The sequence below is a fragment of the Python bivittatus genome, unplaced genomic scaffold (genome assembly GCF_059951505.1).
Source record: "Python bivittatus isolate LINGU-HERP-01145 unplaced genomic scaffold, Pbiv_v1 ctg000700_np1212, whole genome shotgun sequence".
Lineage (NCBI taxonomy): Eukaryota > Metazoa > Chordata > Lepidosauria > Squamata > Pythonidae > Python > Python bivittatus.
This window is the reverse complement of record NW_028277098.1, coordinates 39853588-39876873: the sequence shown is the minus strand read 5'-3', so window position 1 is coordinate 39876873 and position 23286 is coordinate 39853588. Positions and strand designations below refer to the sequence as shown.

The window sequence follows — 23286 nt, the reverse complement described above, 5'->3', positions numbered from 1 at the left end:
CCCCAGTATAAGAGTTTTATATTTGTTCTTTTGGGGTAGTGGTAATGATATCTGAAAACATATTTTTGGAGATTGGAGACAAAGGGATTGCAAGAGAGTAAGCTGTTTGCATAGCATCCCCGTGGCTCCCAGGCCCAGGCTGTGGTGTGCTCACATTGCTTTCAATGTGTACAAGACAGTCAGCAGGCACTCAAGCATTCGAAAGGTGGAGGAGTGGTTAAGAGGCAAACAAAAGCCAAAAGTGTGAAACTGAGTAGTCTTGTCTCTTTCCAGCCGGAAAGCACAGTTGTGGTCGTGTGATTTCCTACTCAGCGACTGCTTCACTTAGCAGTGGAGTTGCAGGTTGTTAAGCAAAGACTACCTGTATTTCTCCAAATAAAAGATAACTGTGGCAGGTGGAAACTTTTTAATGTTCTGTCTGCATACAAAAATCAGAAAGTCTGTTGGTTTAATGGTGAACTTTCTTACATAAAGTCTTTTATGGGACTTTTTATCAAAAAGAACTCCACCACACTAAGCCTCCTTAAAACTTGCCACCACTTTATCTGGTAAACCACCCCAAACTTTCAGATTAAATTTGCCTGTATTCCCAAATTAACTTTCTTCTTTCCCATTTTCCCTGCCTCCCCCTCCAAATTTCAGATAGAAGTTTTTATTTGGTAAAATTTCATTTCAACCCTACAAAATATTTAAAGATACCAAGGGTAGTAATAGATGAATAGTTTGTTGATGGTAACTATTACAGGTGGGAATTCCAATGTTAGAAACCTGAAAAATCCAAATCCTTGCCAGGTTCCTAGTGCAAGAACAGAAGTAGTGACATATTTTCCTCTTCCTATGGCTATTGTATCTGACCTGTGATCCTCCAGATTTTTGCAGCCCAGGCTTGTTAATCCTACTTTCTCCTCCTCTTCCTCCTCATTTTTAAACTGGATTTGCCCAATGAATTCAACACAGATCTCATTATTGGTTTGGAGGTATGTTTGAGGACTAGCCTCTCAAATTTGTATATCTACAATATCTGCTCAGCCCATCTCTAGCTTGTTTCCTTTTTTGTTTGTTTGTCTGTTTATAACACTGACATTCCAGCATGAAACTTTGTGTGGAGACTAAGAAGTTGTTTCTTCCTCCAAGAACATGTTAATGCAAGTTTAATTCATAAATGTACGCCTGGTTACAATTCAGATTGATTCTAACTTCATAGCTGTATCAAGTTGTATGTCTTACATGTGATCTGTGTACACATGATCTGGCATATTGCTATTGCTTCAGTGATTCACCCAAAGTTTCCCTGTAAATAATGTCATAGATACCTAGTTTATAAGTATTACCAGAAAATACTTAATTGTTTATGTATCACCATAATCTCCCAGGACTCATGGCAATTAACAGTAGAGGTTGGCAGGTGTGCATCGTGTGTGTATGCAGTCAGAAAAAAATGTATTTCAGTTTTATTTTTCCCCTGAGTTATTTTGATGTTTATACCTGAGTTTCTCCATTGAAAAGAGGAAGCATGGCATACATTTCATAATAGGTAAATAAATAATAAAATAAATGAATTACTGAGTTATAATTTGGTGTGGGTAATGTTGGACAGATTTTATATATCTCAAATTATGTTCAGTCACCAGAAAATATTCATGGCTTATACTTAATATGTGGTAAATCTGTCTTATCCTAAGATTGAGATTGTTCATAGGACTTAAACCAGGATATTTGCTACATAAAAGAAAGCAACATTTGATGTAAAATGCTTTTATAAAAACAACAAACAACCGTCCACCTTTATCTCTTAAAGAGCTTTGGAGGACTGAAGCTTTCTTATGTAAAGACTGGGTAACATTTTTGCAAAATTAATTTGAAAGCAATTTCTTTTTCTTTTCTTTTTTTCTTTCCTTTTCTTTTGAAAATATTCACCTTCAAACCTTTTTCAACAATTGCTTTTTTAAGATTTCCTTAATGTAGCATCTGAAAATGAAGAATACATCCTTACATCCTGCTTTGTACATATGAATGGATAATCCTGATCAAATCTTTCTGTGAAAAATAATGTTTGCAATGAGTTGTCCTATTCCTAGGTATGGTATTTTAATTTCAGTAGTTAAGTAATTAGGGTCAGCTGAGGAAAATATTTATTAAAATGAGTTTCTTTTCTTTCAGGTTTCCAGTGGTGATGCTTTAATAAGTACAATTCTTGTGGCTAATATATTGTGTTAATTTCTCTAAATTCTAACCATATATCAATCTAGCTAAATAGCAATTAATGATAAGTGGAAAATTAAATATTCCGTTTCTTTCACATTAAACTAATACTGAGTTATTTGAGAATACTGTCATTAAGTGCTTAAAGATAATGACATCTGTAATTTTCTTGTGTTTTGTAGGACATTTGGGCTTCCAAGACAGTTTTGTCACATCAGGTGTTTTCAGTGTCACTGAGCTAGTAAGAGTCTCTCAAAGTAAGTACAATAATTATGCTAAGATATTTAATTCCTTATTTCTTTCTTTGATTTCTCCACCCTATATAATCGTTATATAAAAATGAATTTATTAGTTATCTACTGTATTGAACAAGATCCAATTTTACAAAAAGCGGATTTCTTTTTTATCTTACTGGAAAATGAACGTCTGTTTCTAGTATGTCAGGTGTCAGAAAGATACAGTTGATTAGGTCGTTCTGGTAGTGACACCAAATTTAGGCAGACCATTATAACTACTCCTCTAGCAAGAGCCTATAGAGACAAATTTTGTCATATCATTATACTATGTGTATTTGATGACCAGAGCAAGAATATCTTAGGACCTCTTGTGGCTCAAAACAAGATGCTGGTAATTTGGTATTTGTGAGTGGCATGCAAGCATAGACACTTTTAGCATCTGTTGGGCTCTGTTCTCAACCTTTTTTTTTTTTTTTTTAGATAATTTAATTTAAAAAAAATAAATGGGAATTTATTTTGGGAAAATAATGGGGAAAAAATAAAATTAATTAAAAAATATATATAGCTCACATGCTATAAAATAACATTCCAATATCCGGTGCCACTCTGAGCTCATGGAAAGCCTTGGGCACTACATAAGCTCCATATATCTCTTTAGAAATTGGGTAATTTCATAAAGAGGTTGCCTACCCCTAGTCTAAACCATTTCAGTGGCATTTGATTTGCTTTCAGAATTAGAACACTGATATTTATTGAACTTTCTACAATAAACCTCTTTATGCACAGTAGATGTACATAGTACATTACTATACTATACAGTAATAGTACATGCACTATTGCCTATGAGCATGTATATTCAGCAGCTACCTTCTGCAGTGAATTATAGAGACAGAGTTTCTGAACCTTCAAGCCTAGGTTTTTACCCGAATACTGGATCATACCCCTTCTTTGTGAAATAGAAGCTCTGATTTTTCCATATTCCAAGAATGTATAAGGTTTGAGGTTTATGAGATCTAACCTGTATAGAATTCTGTCTTTTTCCAGCCATTCTTTTGACCTTTACAGAATGCTAATATCATTAGTCTGAATGGCATGCTGCAGTATGATCATTACCAGTTTGTCAATAATCACTAACAACGGTGAATTAGGAGTACCTGTCACTACCCCATTCTATTGATCAAAGGTTTCTTGATTGTATTCTGCTGTGACACAATCTAGAGAGTCCAAGGAGACATAGAGAGTTCCTTTGCCCTGATTGTTGACAACTGTACTAGGGCTTAATAAGTTAAAGTTATGAAGATTTTCAGCTTTAGTGAAATCCTGAGTTAAAATTCAGTTCCAGTAATTACTGCTATCCTCTTCATCTTTTGTATTTTTTTAAATAGTAATTTTATTAAAAATTACAGTTACAACAATAACAACTAATACAAACTTAAAAAAAAATAAAGAATAAAAAGAAAAAATAGAAGGTGCAGAAAAGAAAAAATAGAAAGAAAAATAGGAAAAAAAGAAAAAATAAGAATATAGTAAAGAAAAAGAAATATATATAAATAAATGATTTCCCCCTTCATCACAAGTAACAATTTTAGTAACTGATCAGCTTCTTTTAAGCTGTGTGACTTTGGGCCAGTCACTCTCTCTCAGCCCAACTCACCTCACAGGGTTGTTGTTGTGGGGAAAAGAGGAGGAAGGAATATTAGGAGCACTAATTTCACTGCCTTGATTTACTTATAAAAATAAGAAAGGCGGGATAAAAAAAATCTAAAAAAATAAAACAAATTATCTCTTTTTCCCATGTCCCATCTCTTATCTATAAACAAATCCTTAAAGCCTCATCATTTCGATCCTGCTGTCAGCAAAAGTCCATTAAGGGCTATCAGAGATAACAGCATATTTATTTTAACCTTGATCAAATAAACCAACTTTATATTCCTTCCTTTTACTTCTAACAATCTTGATCTTTAGTCCCTTTGAATAATGTCCAAAACTTGATTTCTTTTCATTTTTTTCTTTGTCCCTTCTCACAAAATTCTTTGAAACTTTAACAAACCTCTTTTGTAAATCCAATATAGGAAAATTATCCAAGTCACTCTGTTGATTTGTTATTTGTATATCCCTTTTAATTAATAAGACAGCCAGTTTCTTTTGTATGTCCAATGCTTTAGTTCCTTCTAATTCCCTCTAGTGTCCAATTTTTAAAGTCTTACCTAATTATTTTTTAAAATTCAAAACAGAAGCATTTTACCACATGAAGGATTCTTTATAATTAATTCCATAATCTTATTTCAAATTTATCTTGTCCTTTAGTCCATTTGTGACTTTCTAAGATCAAAGTTTTAATCACCCTTTTGCTGTTGATTCCAAAAAAAAAAAAAGTTTTTTAAGGCCTTAAACTTGTATTTAAAACTTCTTTTGCAAAGGATTGAAGGAAACTCACCCAGTGCTGTAAAACTTGTCGATCCAAAGGTTCCTAATAGCTGAAAAACAGTTAACAAGCAATTTGCGAAAGCGATTAGAAAAGGAAAAGGAAGTATGTGAACCCAGTGTCCTTTTAAAGGCACCAACTGCAGTTTGAGCAAGATGGTTATTCCCAAAGCTCTAAACCCACCGGAGACCACTGTCTTGCAATCTCCTTACAAGGAGCAACTATCTCGAGCACTTATGGGTGATCTCAAGCCCTCTCCTTGTCCAAAGAAGAATTATCGAAGAGCCAGTCTACTCGCCAGCTCTTCATTCCACTGCAGTTGTCAGCTCCACTTTTTGCAGAGCCATCTTCAGTCCGCCGTTTCTTCCCCAGAAGTCTTTCCCCATGTTTTGTAGTTTTAATTGCAGCAAATTTAACAGCTAGATCCAGTGCAGAAATGCATTCCTGTTCATTTCAGTGGAAAGCATTTACCTGCTTGGATACTATGCTTATCAGCCACTTCCCATTTAAACTGTATAGAGATTTCTGTGTGCATTGTGAGTTCTGAATCCCAGTTCTATGAGATATCCAAATCTATGCAATATTTTTAAAGGATTGGCAAAGGATTCCTTCTATATACTAACACAAACACCATTTGAGGAAATATGATGGTTTTTTATTGCTGCAGATTTTAAATATATACTCAATATTTTAGATTGAAACTTGGTTCCATTAATAATAAATCAAATTCTACAAGAGTTACATGAGTTTACAACATCTAGAATATCCAGAAATCAGTACACCTGCCTGTCTGTGGTTAGATGCTTCAGCTAAAAGAAACAGTAAGAATCTGCTGCTGTCACCAGGTATGTCAAACAGTCTTTGCAATAGTGGACTAGAATAAAATCCATAGATTGGCATAAGGTGGCACCCTAGTGTTTGGGACTTGCAATAATTCTCCTGATGTACAGCATGAATCGCTGTTGCTTAAAAGCAATAAAGACAGTAGTGATCCCTCATGTACAGTATGATTCTCCAAAATCACCTTGGGAGGTGAAACACCCTCCTTTATAGCCTTCTGACTTGAAAATGCTTGTAAGGCTGCAGCAAGGCAGCATCCTTTCTCACTGACAATTTAGTACTGTAGCACTAAAGCAGACGACTTGAAATAAGAGTAAGGAGGAGAATGAAGTTGCAAAGAGTCCCAGGGAACACGATGTGCTTCCATTGATCTACCCTTACTATTTTGAACTAGACCACGCCTACTGATCCCATGAAATATTTCATCCTATGAAATAATGAAGATGGAGTTTCTGCATGATTTGTGGATTGGGCATTTGGATACCACAAGTTGACTGTCACTCCCAAAAGAAGCAACAAGCACTGAAACTAGCTGATCAGATTATAGACTGGGTGGGGACTCTGCATAGACAAAGTGTTAGTAATATAGAGGTCACTTCAACACACAATGAAAATGCTGCATTTAACAGGGGTTTTTTTTCCCTCACAAGAGCCCCTGCAAAGCAGGGAATATCCCAATTCCTGTATCCCAGGGAATCTCAGAGACTCAGTGGGGTTTTTTGTATCCTTCTGCCTTAATTAGAAGCAACATGTTTGTTTTTGTATTGTTCCCTTTGACTGTGTTTTGGAGAGCCACCTTCCCACTGCCTCTTGTCCTCCACAGTTCTCAAAGAGATGATTTCTGAAGCAGCCCATGTGAGATTGTCCAGTAGGGTAAGCAAAGCTGGCTGGGTTTTCCCAATAGATTGTCATGTTGGGAACGCATAGTTTGTGTAGAAGTCAATCTTCATAAGAGGCAGTGGGGAATAATTGTCCATGCCTTTACTCAAATGCACGCTATAACTGCAATTTATTTCTTCTCATACATTCTTATATTTCTTGTTATTTGCTAGAAGGAAAAGGAAGGATGAGCCTTGCCCTCTTATGGTCCTCTACAGTGAAAATTAACTGCAGAAAGTTTACTCCCTTACCTGTGGCAATTCCCTCCTTGATTTTAAAATCCTGGTTTTCCAGGATTTTAGAATGTTTGGGAGATTGTCACTACTAATGGTGGTTCTCCTCTAAATAGTTGCCCCTCCAGGTCAGGAAATGATAATATCTGTGGGCTGGCCAAAGGGAAGCTGTTTTTCTCACTACTGCTCTCTTCATTGTGGAGAGCTTATATATGGAAAAGAACATGTGTATCTCAGAATCATGTGGCCAGTTGCAAGAGATTTATGTATTCTGGGCAGTTTCCAGACAATAACTACCTAAGCAGTTTTAGATAAAAATGGCAAGCAGGATTTAGTCAGAATTCTCCAAGGATTAGCTAAGAGACCTGTTTGAATGAAATCATGAGAGTGTAACTCTTGATATGTGGAAATTATGTAGTAACAATCTGCCTTCATATTTCAAAGGCAAAGGATCAGGGTTTTCAAGGTAAAATCTTTGAACCAGGGTTGACACCTTACTGAGTTCCTTGTTCAGCTCCCCCTCCCTTTTAACTAGTTAAACATTGGTAAAACATTGTATTAGGTCTGTAATTATGCTGTCATCTCAATGATAGTGGGATTTTGGTTAGAGTTAAGCAGCCTGATAGTCAGGACTTTTTGTCCATGTGCAGTCTCAACCATGAGCTGATCTTGTTCAGGTAGAATTATGTTGAAAAATAGACATTTGTGGGATGTATAATTCTTACGTTTCCCTGCATTATATAGTAACTGTAGAATACTGTGAGCTTTCTCCTGTAGTGATCAATATCATACAAGAGGTAGTTAAATTCAACAACATGACAGTATGCACCAAGTATTCATTTGGAAAGCATGGCTTTCCACAAAGCCTACCATTTGGGTTCAGACATAAAAGAAAAAGAATTACTGTATAATATAAAATAGGCTGTGGGCTTGGAATGGATGTTGCTGCGACCTTGCCTTTTGTATGACACTACACAATTCAATGGCAACTCACTCAAACCTTGCTCTCAATCAATATTCTATTAAAGCAGTATAAAAAGTCTCCATAAACTTAGTGGTTACCTATGTTTATAAATGAAATTCAGTATAATTAGATGGTCAATAGTATGCTGTACAAGTAATGTTAAAATGGATCTCGCATCTGTGATATTATACAAAGCTTTCTTACATAAGCTTAATACAATAGTCTGGAAAAGACAAAAACCTAGCCACAAATTTCCGCCACATTTTCCACATCTTTTTTTTTCTCTTCTACTTCTTGATCAATTGATGAAAAATCTACAGCTTAAAAGACATTATTATTTCTTGGGTCATCCTCATTTAGCCATTGATATTCTGAGATATTGTTCTTCTAGTTATCAAAATATATGTGAAGCCAAAGTCAGTTTTGGATTATATATATATATATATCGAAAATAGATTAATGGTGTAACACATGAAACATGAACATTTTAAGAGAAAAATATTTGCTGACCTGTCCTGTAAAATTCAGATAAATGCAACAAGAGGTAAATAAAGGCTGCTTTTAGTATCAGTTAGAACTCTGTTTTGTTTGAAACAATCATCCAATGCATTGGGTTAGTTGTTAAAGTACTGTAAAATATTTATGAATGTTCCAGTTTGTCCACAATTTTAAAATATCTTCATACCAGATCTGTGAAATTAGGGGCAGATTTCTGGCACTGAAAATATTTCAGCAGAATTAAACAAATTATATTATATATTGGTCAAGAAGGTAAAATAAGTAGAATGCATTAATATTATATAATAATAGTATGTATTTTGTGTATATACACATATGGAAGATGGTAGCAAATGAGAAGATATTACATACAAGAAACTCTTCTCTTGTATTATAGATACCTGTGGGAAGAGTTACCTTTCATACAAATCTGTTCATCTTCTAAGATATGCTGCTAGGTTTGTTCTTGTGGAACTCCTCCATTCTGATGCAAGGAGAGATGTTTGCAGTGGTGTCTCCTTCTTCTCCAGTTCCAAAAATATTAAGACCCATGAATCTGTCTCTTGTCACACACAAAGTATATAAGTCTGGACAGAGCCCAATATTTTTTTTAAATGGCAGTCATTATGTCAATAAAGTTGGAATACTTTTTTGGATATAAAAGAACTGGCACTACTATATATTTTATTAAAGATGGCATGACAACTCTGGACTAGAATAGCTTCTTCAGGCAAACTTATTCTATATTTTAAGAATGTGTGTATGTAGAAGCTTGTCACTAACCCAGAACACCAAATCAGCTGAAATTAGATCCTGAAGTGACATTAGTTCACTTAGAAAAACTTCAGAGACATTAGAGGAAATGTTGAAGAAGTTAGTTCATAATTTAACTTGACTGTGCATTTTAGGCCTAATACCAATTTTAAATTGGGTTTGTATATAGGCTAGCTATTTGTTGGATTAAAAATTAATGTAAGACCTTTGTTCTCTTAGATTTCAGTATCATTAATGTGAGTTTTCTGTTACATTCATATGCAATGTCTCTGATTTGTTTAATTCTGCTGAAATCACTGAGTAAACACGAAAGAAAAACCCTCTTTTTTTCCCCTTACAATATTCTCCCCTCTGTGGGGAGACTGACTCAAATAGCATATTCAGCATTGGTTAATATTAACAGTCAAGAAGTAGCCAGGAAGATACAGGTAGATTTCTGCTCCTTGCTGCTGGAGCTCTTGATTTCACATTTTTATGGCTAAAATAGAAGCTATAAACTCAAGGTATAAAAATTTAGGAAACATTCACTGCTATGAAATACCATTGGCAATTTTGATGATGGCTACAAACTTAGATGTGTGGAATTGCTGAAGAACAGACTTTTTTCCACCAATACGATTTAGAAATACTGCATTTCAGTCCAAGTGGCCAAAGGCTATGGTGACAAGGGGTTAATGGATTTTAGTGTAGCAGATACAGAAGGCAGATATCAAATAAATACCTTATGCCTAGTTAATAAATACATTGCTTAAATTCATACTTCTCATTAATTCAACAAAAAAGAAATTGTGCATTCATCACATCATACCAAATGAAGTGGTTAAGCTGCAACATCTCCAAAAGTTGGATTGTGTCCCCTCTGTGATATTTGTATATGCCCCAAAGTTATAACTTATTAAGGTAGAATTAAATTAAGCCTCTTAAATGAACCTATTAAATGGGAATGTAAAGAATGAGGATATAATTGGAATATAGATTATAATCTTGTACATATTTAACTGGAAGTAGATCCCATCAAACCACTGACTTATGTCTGAACAGATATGCTGGTGATAGTGCTAAAAGGTGAGGTCTTCTGGCTACTTACCTGAGAGCAAGTTTCATCAAATAAGTTATTCATCATTGATAAAAAAAATCATATAAGTAACTTTAAGCAACTATTAGACATAATTTAGTACAGAACGGTTTATTATAACTGCCAAGGGACTTTCATAGTCAGGAGGTATTAAAAGTTAAATAAATAAATAAAGGATTGGCATCAGTAAAAAATAATTATGGCCTCTTTCTGAGGAAGATAAAAATAGAACTTAAATCATGATGTCTTTCTTTACCATTGTTTAATAAAATTGCTGTATTTTAAATGGTGTATTCCTAACACTGCATCCTGAGTGGAAGGATCACCAAATGAAGGTGATTTGATCTTGTGGAGCAGAAGTAAATATACACAGGGAAGTGAAGTTATAGGTTTAATTATTAATGAAAAGGCTAGCATATATGCTAGAAAGTATGAATTGGTGTCTTCTAGGTTGTTTTGGGTGCGTAGGAAAGTAGGAATCCATATGTTAGTGATAGCTGCCATATGTTAGTGATAGTTGCATGTTACACTGTAGTGAATGGTGATATTGGAAAAATCACAGATAAGTTTTGGCAAAAAAAATTGTTTTGAGTGAATGTGAAACAAGCGTCAGGATTAGATAAATGGGAACAGGACAAGAGAGTAGAAAAAAGTGATTGGGCCATTTGGAGACCCAAGAATGAATGAGAATGGTGACTGTTTGATGAGTATCTGCTCAAAAAATATGTTTGTTTTGAATAAGTGGTTTAAGCATAAGCCTATTCAGCAAAGGAGTGAATGTAAATCTAAAAGCATGAGTGTGACTGCTTTTGGTGTTATATTGATATGAGGGTGGTAAAAGATTCTGAATATGAGATAGGCATTTTTTGGGGGGGTAGTATTGAGAGGATCCTGGCCAAAAATATTGACATGGAAGAAAGAGAAAGAAGTGAAAGAGACTAGGATGAAAATAGAATAACTGCAAGAAGAGAGAGCATGAGACCCATTTGATAAAGTATTAGAATATACATTAATCTCCCAAAGGAATGAATGGAAAGTGGATATATGGATATAAAGAAGGAAGATGTGGAAACTGCCTGTAATGGAGTAAAAAACAATTATATTACTGAATGCCATGGAAGGGGTGGAGATATGCTAGTGAGAAGTATGAAAAAAAGATGCTTGGTGGAATGATGAAGTGAGAAAAGCTTTGGATGAACAAGAATATAGATAAGAAAATGAGTGCTACAAAAAAATAAGAGAACATAGACATGAACATTTTCCACTTAAGGCAAGTTTGGCAGTTTCAAAGTTGTATGACATTTTATTGACTGTTGCCCAACATTGTTTCCAACATTACAATAAATATATATTTTCTTCATACTTCACAACTTTTCATTTCCTTGTACTGTTTCAACTTCATAAAATAGGATGGATATAATATTTTTTCACATTAATCTCACCCAAATATTTGTGCAGACTGTGGATACTGAAATGAATATACTAATTAGAACCATTCATTCACAAAGGATTTTTTTTAATCTTGACAGAAAGAAAGATATTTATTTATAACAGTTCTACCCAGCTACAGTCAAATGGATCTCAGTGGCTTACTGGCTTTAAGAGTTAAAACATCCACAGTGAAGTTGAAAACAGTCAAAACAATCATAATAATAATAATGATAACAACATCAGCCCCACAAAATAACTTAAGGAGACAACAACGACAAAAATCAAGAATCAGAAAACAAAATGGCATCAGGTATAGATTTAGGGAAAAGCCTTCTGAAACAACTTGGTTTTTAAATGTTTCCAAAAACTGACAAGAAGGGGGCCAATCTGATCTTCATCAGAAGGCTGTTCGAAACTACTGTTGCTGCCAAAGAGAAGCAGTTCCGTCTGGCCTCAGTCCCCCAAACCTCTCAGAAATATGAGATTACAAGAAATTTCTCCCTAGATGTTATAACCGGTGAGAGCACATGGCCCTCAAGGTATCCATGTGGCAATCCAGAAAGGACTTTATAATCAATACCAGCGCCTTAAATTATACACAGAAACTAATTGGTAACCAGTGTGGGGCCTGTAAAATTGGTGTTTTATGTTCTGAAAGTAGCAAAGAGTCTAAACAAGGACCCTCCAGCAGAATGAATAGAAGTAAAAATAGAAGCAGTTAAATTATTTGGTGTGAAATGGGGGAATGCCAGAAGGAATATTTTAGAGATTTGTATGGGAATTATGGTGATGAGTTGAAGAAGGAAATGAATGCTACAAATATTTGTATTCCAGAAAAAAATTATAAGGAAGTAATAAATACTGTGAGAATGTTGAAAAATAGTGAAACTGCAGGTGTAGATGGTGTAGCTAGAGAAAAGTTAAAATATGAGGTTTGCTTATTGGGTGGCTCAATGGCTATATGGTAAATAATTATTTTTACTCAGTTATTTAAAAAGTTGGATGTAAGGAAATCATGTAATATAAATAAAATTATTGGTAGATCTACGGGCATAACAATTCTAAAAAAATATTCTAATATTTTGATATTTTATGGTATGACAGGTCTCTTCCAAGCAGTAGGGTTAATTAGTAGGGCCAAGACTGGTTTTTTGTGTGTGTTTTTTCAGCATGTCATTGGCTAGAAGTTGATTTTTTGAGTTTTGGAAATTGTTGTTATCCTTAAATTCTTTCTATTTTACTTTTGCATCATTTGTAAGAGCCTCAGACCCTGTTCGGAACTGAGTAGCATATAAATCACTCAAGGAAACAAGTAAATATAGTAAGACAATTAATATTATTAGGAATTTAGAAATATTCAGGGAATAAAATTCAAGTTAGTACTGGACCTTACAATTTATAGGGCAATAAATCTTATTCCTAAATGTTAAGAAACCTCAGAGAACATCCCCCTTTGTATCATCCTTCCAGGCATCTACACTGTTCAATGAGAAGCCCTGCTTGGGTGTGCTGTGGGTTTTGAAATTCTGCTTTCTGTCATCCCAGAAGCACATTGTCTGCGATGGCAACTTTCAGGCATCTTTCCTCTGCTGTATGCCAGGCAGTAAGGCTGACCTATTTAGGCTTTTCAACCTTTTTTAGATTGGCCTTCCCCAGCCATGAACTCCTTAACATTTAGTTTTTAATTATTTTTAAATTAATTGGGATTCCAGTTCTGCTTTTTGGTAGATTTGAACAAAGCTTTGGAATTCTTTATGATGAAAAGCAGTATAATATACTTTTATGTAGTAAAGTCCTTATTTGAAATTTCAGTAAAAATCAGGAAAAGGTGGAAAGAATTTCTGGCTGCTGCTTCTTCTCTTCTATTCCTTAGTCACCTGAGCACTTTGATAAATATGGCTGACATAAGAAATGAAAACATAAAAGACTATTTAGTATCAGAGATTTTATTATGTTTTTTCAAAACATTTTGCAGTAGAATTTATCACAAATTCAGACCTGATTTCATGTGACATAAATTGAACCTCTTCTTTTTAAGCTTAGCAGGTTTCATCAATTAGGATAATAAAATATGTGAAGAATGATGCATATTGAAGTATCTCTTTAAGGCTATACAAAACTGTTAGATCCAGTATGGGAAGATTTGGGATCTGGACTCAGTGAATCAGCTTGGAGTTCTTAATACCCCAAAATTTTCTTCAATCCTTCTTTGAGAGGTCATCAAGAATTTATGATAAAAGCAATTAATAGATGGCGCTTCACCCTTCTAAAATTACTATAGCAATCAAAACTTTCTAGATTGTGCTGAAGGAGCTGTAGTCAGATGCGTACATATTAATATCCCTTGCAGCAATGCTCATTATTTATTTATTTGGGCAAGAAAATTTAGAAAATTATTTCACAACTGTTGGCAGTTAATACTACTTTCCATGTAATGCCTGTATGCAACAGAATAAATTAATTCATTTTTCTCTGTTGGTACAAGAAAAACTTGGCAAAACTTTGGGAAACTGAAATATATATTTTTAATTAATGTAATGATATGATACATTTTAATTTTGCCTTTATTTTAATTATATTGTTTTTATTCATACATTTTGTTATTTCTGTTTTTTCTTGCTGTAAGTCATCTTCAGTGTTCTATGGACAGATAAGGGGAATATAAATAAGATTATATCTATATAAAGAGATAATAACAGCGCCTTAGAACCCCACCCGGGATTATCTTTTTATGACAAAAATGGGGGGGGGGATCTATAAATATGTATGGAATTCAAGAATTCAAGTACACACTACTAAAAAATCAGCATAGTAATGAAGAATCTTAAGGAAGTCTTCAATAATTATTGATTTATTTACATTTCCTTTCTGTTTTTTAATTATGCTAACAAAGTATTCCCTAATAGGCTTCATTGGTACAGGGCATGTGCAAAAGTCATTACTTAATATGGATTTTTTTTAATCTTTGCATTTTTCTTTAAAGTTAAATGCATTTATTTATTTATTTATTTATTTATTTATTTATTAATTTAAACACACTTACTATATATGGCTGCCCATCTTCCAAAAGGAACTCTTGAGATGTAAGTGGTGCATCCATCAGCGTATGCACACGTGTGTTTGTATCAGCATCATCAAATGTATGGATTTTTTCCCCTCCTCTTATTATTTTTATCATTACTTTTTTATTGATGCGTGTCTCTTGTTGAAAAAAGATAAAGAAAAGATAGAGTATGATTTGGCTCTAGGATGCATGATTAATCTTTCAACTGGACCTTCTATAGGTCTTGCATGAAAGAAAATTTATCAAGGAAATGGTTTTTAAAACACAAGGATGTTTGGCCAAGAAGTTGATAAAACTATAAAGTAGATGCTGCAGAGTGTACCTTTATGATTGATTTCCATTTAAGTCAGACTGACTGCAGTGTGGTCATTTTTCTAACCCATCACTGTTCTTACTGCAGCAGTTTGCTATCTGCAGGGTGTCTGAATTATAGCAGTCCATGTCTCCATTACCTTTTACACAAATTACTTACACTGGCTTCTTTTTCCATGCAAATTTATTAGTTTTACAGCCCCTTGTCTCTGTATCAGGAAACTCTAGCAGACAGCATAAATTGATAAAATGAGTTAATTTTACAATGCTTTTTTTTTTCTTAACTTCATTCACCGATCACACAGGAAACATAGTGTAGTTAAATGGTAAATAAGTTTATTTTCCAAGTTAATTTCTTTCAAAGATCATGACAGATTGATTCCCATTTTAATATCATTCTTTTTTTCTTTCTATCCTGTGCTTTTAAAATGCATTGTATCAGGGCACATGAATTCAGCAGTATTTTGTAGCAGACATGAGGGAACAGTGTAAGGACTTTGTTCCTTTTGCAGCCTGTTTTTGTATGCTTCAGCCAGACTCTATCCACTACTTCATGTATTGTAGTTTAGAGCATGAACCATCCTTTCCAGTCCAAAGTCCCATCTTTATTCCATCGCATCTCTAGTGGAAAGGACCTCAGGTTGTGATAACCCATTTTTGCAGCCAGAGAGCACAGTGAATAAAAACAGTTACATCATTACAAGTAGAGTGTGTTTTGTGGTAATGAGATTTGTTTGGGAAAAAAAGGGGTAGGGTTTGACAGAATGCATGAATAGATACACACTTGCAAAAGCAATCTGCAGGTGGTCATCCCTGCGCTGGGGAACCTTTGTCAGAGTAGACCGAATGGAATCAGAAGAGCAGCGTTCACCTCTAAGTTAGCAGTTGAGAAGCCTTTGAGGACAAAGAAAAAAAAAATACAGCGTGATGTTATATTAAAATGGGTATAGGAAATTCATAGAATTTATTAAGAGTGGTATTTATCAGGAGTAGAAGTTTTGGTGCAATTATTCTTTAGAACTCTCTCTTCCTGAGCAGAACCTTATTTTCTTCCAGTTCTCAAGGGGGTTTGGACCTGCAACGCTCTGCCAAGGAAGGCCATGCTAGTTTCATTTCTTGTTTTCTTTCACCAGAATGGGAAGGGATTTTAATGCATATTATCTGTGCATTTAAGCTGTAAATGCCATTGTTGCAGAAGCTGATCTTAATATAGTGGCTACTGTTATCTAGTTCTCATCAATTAATTTTATTGGATAATTTTCTTACTTGTCAAATGTTAAACTCTTAGTAATTCTTAGTATTATTGGGTGCATAGTGCACTACTTCGGAAGGGAGACTGATAGATATGCCTTTACACGTTAGCGTCACTGACACAGCATCATTTACAGGTGCTATATGACTAGGACTAGATCTGGAACAAATCCTATAGTCTGTGTTGAATCTTGCAGTTGTCCTTGCAATAGAGCTGAGAGCTTCACTTTTCCTGTGTCAGGATTCATCAGAGAGATGCAAAAGTATAATTGAAACATTTCATTTATTTTAAATGATATATAATACTTGTGCTGAAATGGATTAAATTGATAAATATTCTGTGTTATGGCTGTTATGGTTTATTGATACTTGCATATTGCTATTTTTGTGAAGAACTGTTTCACATGTAATGTCAAATCATGGTTTGGCTGCCCATGGTGTGACTTAGATCCAGTGCCCAGAACAGTATGTAGCTATAACTCTAAGCTGCTCCATTCAGTAATGAATGTGTAGCTGTAAACCCCTAAATAATTATAGCTGAAAGTATAACTTGATTTGCACCCATTGATGCCTGTGATATACAGAGTGATGAATATGAATTTGTGAATAAGCACTATTAAGTACCTATGATTGAATAACCACAGTTTCACACAGTGCTCTTAGTTGCAATGATTGAAATCCCTTTACAATATACCCAATGATGGAAGTCTTAAGTCTTGAAAAAATATAATTTTTTTATAAGAGGTAAGAGTGGATTCTTCTCAACAACTGTCTTAACTATCTATACATGTGTGACGTAGTGTAATGCTTAACTGAACAGAGCTTCAGTGACTTCTTATGTGGATACCAAATCCCTATTATTGACAACAATAGATTCCTGGATTCTTTTACAATGTACAGAAAGGAGTTAGTAATATTTTTGTAAATATATAAATAAATAACTTCATTGTATGCATGTGATGGTCAAGAGAAACTTACAAATTACAAGCATAACAATGTCACAGGACAATAAATAGTGGGAATTGGTTGACAAATTTTGTGAAGTTACCGAGTGTATCAACCATGAGAAAAAACTTTCAGAAGAAGCAATATTAATATAGTATTTAAGAGAGGAAGTATTAGGAAATGTTAGGAAAAAATATTTTCAAAGAAAAGATTCAATGAAAAATGCATTAATGATTATAGTGCCAATTATCTCATACCTTTCTGTCTGCATGTTGGGTAAACTCATTAAGATGAAAGTGATCGTTTTTCACGTGACTTCCTGACTTTTTTCCTTTGTTTTCCCAGCACCAATAGCTGCAGGAACAGGTCCTAATTTCTCACTCTCAGATTTGGAAAGTTCCTCATACTACAGCATGAGCCCAGGAGCAATGAGGAGATCTTTACCAAGCACCTCTTCTACCAGGTAATTTAACTGTATAGTACATTGGGTTTGTTGATTTAAAAGGATGTGCCATGGTAAGTGTTTGGGGCAATTAAATATGGATAAAAATTGAAAGTTACGTATAGATACAAAGGGACCCATGGCAAAATCCCAGCAAAGGAAATGGGTCTGTTTCTACAGGGTGCAAAGTTTATGTTGGCATAACTGAAATTACTGAAGTAGTAGAGGAAGTTGCTTTATTCAAAAAAGTAAGGACATGAAACAGCTTCCACACCATTAGGTTTCAAGCAGCGATCACATTGTTCTTTGCACATCTAATCCATGAATATTGCATTTGGGGGCAATTGTTTCAAGTGGCAAGTTAGGGACAAACACCTTTAGAAGAATAAGCACCAGCCAGCCATTCCCCTGAAACTGCTATGCCATTGCTAGGCTGAAGAGCTATGACATTGCAGTTACTTTTAGCTGGCAATTTCTGCAATAATTTATGTCACTCTTTTTGCCTACTGTAACATCACAGGCTAGATCCCTCTCTCTTGGCTCAACCAACCTCACAAAAGGGAAATTAGGAGAAGAGAGTGCTGTATACACTGCCCTGAACTCCTGGAGAAAGGGCAGGATATTAACCTAACAAATAAAGAGAATATTTTTTTATTTGATCTTTTGAGAGTCATATTATAATATTATAAAAGTCCATGCATTTAGGTGGATTAGAATAAGTGCAGAGGATTTCTTAAAATGTGGTCCAAGGGCCCCTGGGCTTCCCCCAAGACTCTCTCAGGGGTCTGTGAAACTGAAATTATTTGCCAGATATTGAAGATATTTGCAAAAATTTAAAACCATGTCACTCTTCTCATTAGTATTTTTTATTTGTTAAAAAATATAGGGTTTTGTTATGAAAAAATATGTTACTATCTAATGGGTTTAATATTGTTATTTTTACATGACTCAGTAAATAAATATTCTATGGATGCATTAGTTTTGATTTTTAATATAGTTCATATTAATAAATTTAAACCATACAAACGAAAGCTCTTTTGGGGTCCTCCAAAATTTTTAAAAGTGGGAAAGTCCTGAGAGCAAAATACTGCTATAAAAGAACCAAGTTCCAGCCCTGACAACTCCAAGCAAGTAGTATGAAGACCTCTATACTCTTTAAAGCTGTTAACAATCATAGTAGCTAGTATTGGGATAGATGGGCAAATACAGTTTCTTCTGCTTCAAAACCAATATAGACTACAAAGTTCAGATTAAAGAGGAGACCATGGATCCCTTTTCTCTCTATTAGCCTGCATAAGCCTCAGATCATTCTATTCCCCTCCATGATGTCCTAATTCAGGAAACTGCAGGATCCTGAAGAAGAAATCAGGACCAAATCATTGCAGCAGATCCAGGGAAGTAGAGAAGTAACATCTTCATTACTTAGAGCAACAAAAGAGAAAAAGACACCTTGCGAAGGGAGTGTTCAAGGTCAAGGCTTTGCCAGGTCATTTACAGAGCAAGAAACTCTGCTTCCCATTTACATTTCTGTCCCATATGTGTTAAGACAGATTTAAATTGCTAGGACTGTGATTTTGTAAAGAGATTCTACAGTAGAATAGAAAAGCCTGCAGAATGTTGCAAGGGCAGTGAAGAACAGCGCTAGATAAAAAGGTAGCGCTATTTATAAGAGCATTTGCTAGAAAATGGTTTTGAACTTAGGTTTGAACAACTGTTGATTAAAAATGAACTCATAAATAAATTGTTAGCAATTGTTAACTAAACACATATTTTTTAAAGAAAAAAGACTCATAAGTTTTGATTTTGGTGGAATAGATGATAATTTGACAAGCGTTTTTTGTTTTAATTATATATCTATGATACTGGATTTGCAAAGAAGTCCAGTCTGTGGCATCTTGAATAGTGTACAGGATCCAAATTGTTTTCTTCCATTTAAAGCAGAGCTGCTACCTTACAATAAAGACAAGAAATAATAAATGTACCATCTTGTTCTTAACTCCTTTTGCTCCATTTGACTGCTTCATAACTAACACAGAGCTAACACAGAGAGAACTGCTCCTATCTGTGCTCCTGCTCTCTGAAGATGCCGGTCACAGATGCTAGCGAAACGTTAGGAAACAAAACTTCCAGGACACGGCCACACAGCCCGGAAGACCCACACCAGCTAACATAGAGCTTCTTTGTATGTGTTTAGCAAAAGAGGAAAGTGTTATGGAAGTAATATGCAAAGTTGCTCTACCTATTGTTATGTGTAGAATTTGAAATACAGTTAATCCTGCAAATACAGTCCATCTCTGGCTCTTAGTTTGTAATAACTAACTTACACTCAGGGCCTTTCCCAAAAAAATTTAATAATTATACCTATCAGTAATCAGTATATCAATTTTTAGGGTTTAGCTTTTTTATGAGCATCCTGAGGACTGTGTGGATAATTCTCGTTAGTTAGACTTGGTCTCAGACTGTTTGCTTCCACTCCAAGATCGTTAGAATAGACATATTATCAATGATGCTTAAAAGTAAAGCACAGCTGTCACTCTTATCTGCTTCTACAAATACCTGATACAGATAAGAAGCTAAGTAAAATAGCATCAGTAATGAATAGCTGCACAGTATGTTTGCTTTTTCCTCACATTGTATTTGTAAGGCAAAAAAAAGTCTTAAATTATTCACTCTTAAATGTATTTACTTGGAAGTATATTTCTATTGATTCCAGTAAATTTACTTCAGAGTACATTTTAGGATTTTTGATTGAGGCAATGATTGTATAGTAAGGGAAAATGTGTTGTTGACATTTACATTTCCTCATAAACTTAAGGATCAGAGATTTTTTAGCATGCCTCAGCCATTACAGGAATGCCTAAAAAGTCTCTTATAATTATTTTAAAAATAAGTGACTAGCCACTCATGAGTTCAAATGAAATAAAAGAGCAGCTGAGGTCATACAACTAAAAATGCCCATTTGTATTCATGCCAGCAATACCATATCTGTGTAGCACACCTGTCTCTGTGTAAAACAAAGACTTACTGAAACTGGTAACACGCTGAAGGAGGCATAGTTTTTCCTGTCCTTAGGCATTAGTGGTCCAAAGAAAATATCACCTCAAATTTCAGAGAACAAAATCCTGACTATTGCAGAATTTCAAGAAAAGACAGTGTGAGTTATCTCAGCAAAGTCTTAGAAGTGATGGGACTGATGGCAATGGATTCTTATTTTTTGCCCTCTTGTAATAGATGCTTGATGGAGAAAACTGTCTCTGAGTTCACATAGTAGCTAGAAATTTAGCCTTGGAAGTGTCTGCTTTATTTTTACATACAGTAGTAGGTTTCATAAAGCTGACAGTAGGTTTTCTGACCTTGTCTTGGAAAATACATTCAGTGAGATGTGGTCACCTTCCCTTTGCAATCAGTACTTCTGACTCTAGTTCTAAAACCCAAGGATTCCTAACTTTGCAATTCCTCACATTATTCTGTCAGAATCCAAGTCAGCCGCCATAATGGTTATGTTATGGAATGAGGGGAATGTAAATGGTGAGGGATGAATAAACATCTTTCTATGCTACTTCTCTCAACTGCACAAATTAAAAATGCTTTCTCCTTCAAGGACTAAATTTGGGATTTGTGCTTTAAACAAATCAAGGATATCTTTCATTGGCTAGTTACATTAACAATAATCTTATATCATTTCTATGGGTTCTAAAAGGTTTGGTCTCTCAATATTTTGCCTATTTCCTAAAGTATTTACTTCGCTTATCTAGGTTTAGATTACGATAGCTTATTAAGTGAAGGGCTATATAATATGCAGAGAATTACACTCATTCCCTTGTAAAGCACACATCTATATTAAATGAAATAGAAAATGTTATTTATAACTATACAGATAGCACTCAGAACATAGATTTTTTTTTGCAACTTAAGCCCAAGTACCAAAGATGAAATTATCTCCATGCATAGGGAAACCCACAAATCTGCAGAAATGGAAAATAAGGAGTACAGTAAACCCTTGACTAAACAGTCCAATACAGAGGAAGGAGTGTCTCTGAGACTCAAATGTTCATCAAATGGTAAATAGGATGTTACACATGTATAAAGGGGACATTACAAGTGTGTAAAACAATGTTATGTATGTGTAAACTGGTGAATGGATTTTGTCCACTGCATCTGAAATCTGCTACTGAGGTCCAATAACTTAAGGATTTAGTGCAAGCAAAAATACTATAAGGAAGCAGAAAGCAAGCTTCAGACAGCCCAGTCTCAATGGCCATGGAATAGAAAGAGCAAGAGGAGAGTATAATGCAGTAGAAACAGATATGGCCAGGAACAATGTCTTCCAAGTCTTGGTTTCATTGCTGTTATCCCATAATTGTACGTCGCACTATTTTTTTTTTAAACTGTTCACTCGTGTCTGATTCTCAGAGACTGCCTGGATTAGTCCCTGCAGTTTTCTTGGCAAGGTTTTTCAGAACTGGTTTGCCATTGTCTCCTTCCTAGGGCTGAGAGAAAGTGACTGGCCCAGACGGCTTTGTGCCTAGGCAGAACTCCCATCCTCCCAGTCTCTAGCCTGATGCCTTAAACCACTACACCAAAGTGGCTCTCTGCATGGCACTATACCATAGAAATGTTTTTTTTAAAAAATGATATTAATTTGCTTCATGGAATAAATAACACAGAGTGTGCTATTGTAAAAACAAATCTTCCTTATTCTGTACCTCTGAATGTTTATTTAAAAAGAAAGGGGAACATAATGCGGCCTGCTGTTTGGAATTCAACCAACCAAACAGTAGATCCAACCCATAACTAAGGATAGCTTCTTAACAAGTATGAAAATAAGCCACACAGCAGACTTTAAGACAATTTAGTTTACTGTCTGGAAATGCAATAAAGTGGGGTTCTGACAGTTCTCCAAACCTATGGAGACTCTCAACATAAGAGTTGATCTTGTTGGCCAATGAATATTTCTCCTCACATGGAGAAATTCTAGGTGCATACATTGCTATATGCATGTAGCCTCTTCTCACATACACTTTGTGGATGAACAGCAGAGGCATGTCTGCTCAGCCACTAGCAATGATGGCCCTATGGACCTATATATCCAACTCAGTCTTAAAATGTACAACGTGTTATCTAAATCTCCAGTGCCTGTTACAGATGTTACTGAAACCCATATTAGGCTGTAAGGAACACTCCTACATATGGACCCCTTACCTGAAATCATACCCTTTTATTTATTCTTCTCCTTTCTCTTTTTTAAAATTGATTTATGTTTGCCTAAGCTAAAAAGGGAAGTGCAATTCCATCTGTTACTTCAGAGAAATTTCCTGTCTATAACCATCATAACTTCCATTGTTCATCAAGAAAATGCTCATGGAAAACAAAAACTTATTTTCCACTGTAGGGCGTCATGGCAAGGTGGTCAAAGGGTCCAGAAGATTATTAGGGAAAAGAAGGTGCAATAGTTACATCATCGCTAGTTGAGAACTAGCCATTTGTCCTAGATTGCAACCCTACAAAGTAATCTGATATTTTATTTTATCCCCCCTCAGGTTATGCATTAATGCGTATATGCTTCAATTCTAGTTCCACAAAGCGTCTCAAATCTGTAGAGGATGAAATGGACAGTCCTGGTGAAGAGCCATTCTATACAAGCCAAGGACGGTCTCCGGGAAGTGGGAGTCAATCAAGTGGATGGCATGAAGTGGAGCCAGGTAAATAACGTCA

General features: G+C 35.0%; 1 protein-coding gene across 11 annotated transcripts in view; it reads left to right on the top strand.

Annotated features, from left to right (window-relative positions):
- The window catches only part of NFIA (nuclear factor I A), a 331321-nt gene that overhangs the window by 214856 nt on the left and 93179 nt on the right, over positions 1–23286 (top strand). For all 11 annotated transcript variants that reach the window (XM_088154524.1, XM_088154519.1, XM_088154526.1 and 8 more), the window contains 3 exons: positions 2385–2459; positions 17475–17592; positions 23146–23273. In XM_088154524.1, the coding sequence (XP_088010650.1) occupies positions 2385–2459; positions 17475–17592; positions 23146–23273 (321 nt within the window). The remainder of the gene's footprint in view (positions 1–2384; positions 2460–17474; positions 17593–23145; positions 23274–23286) is intronic.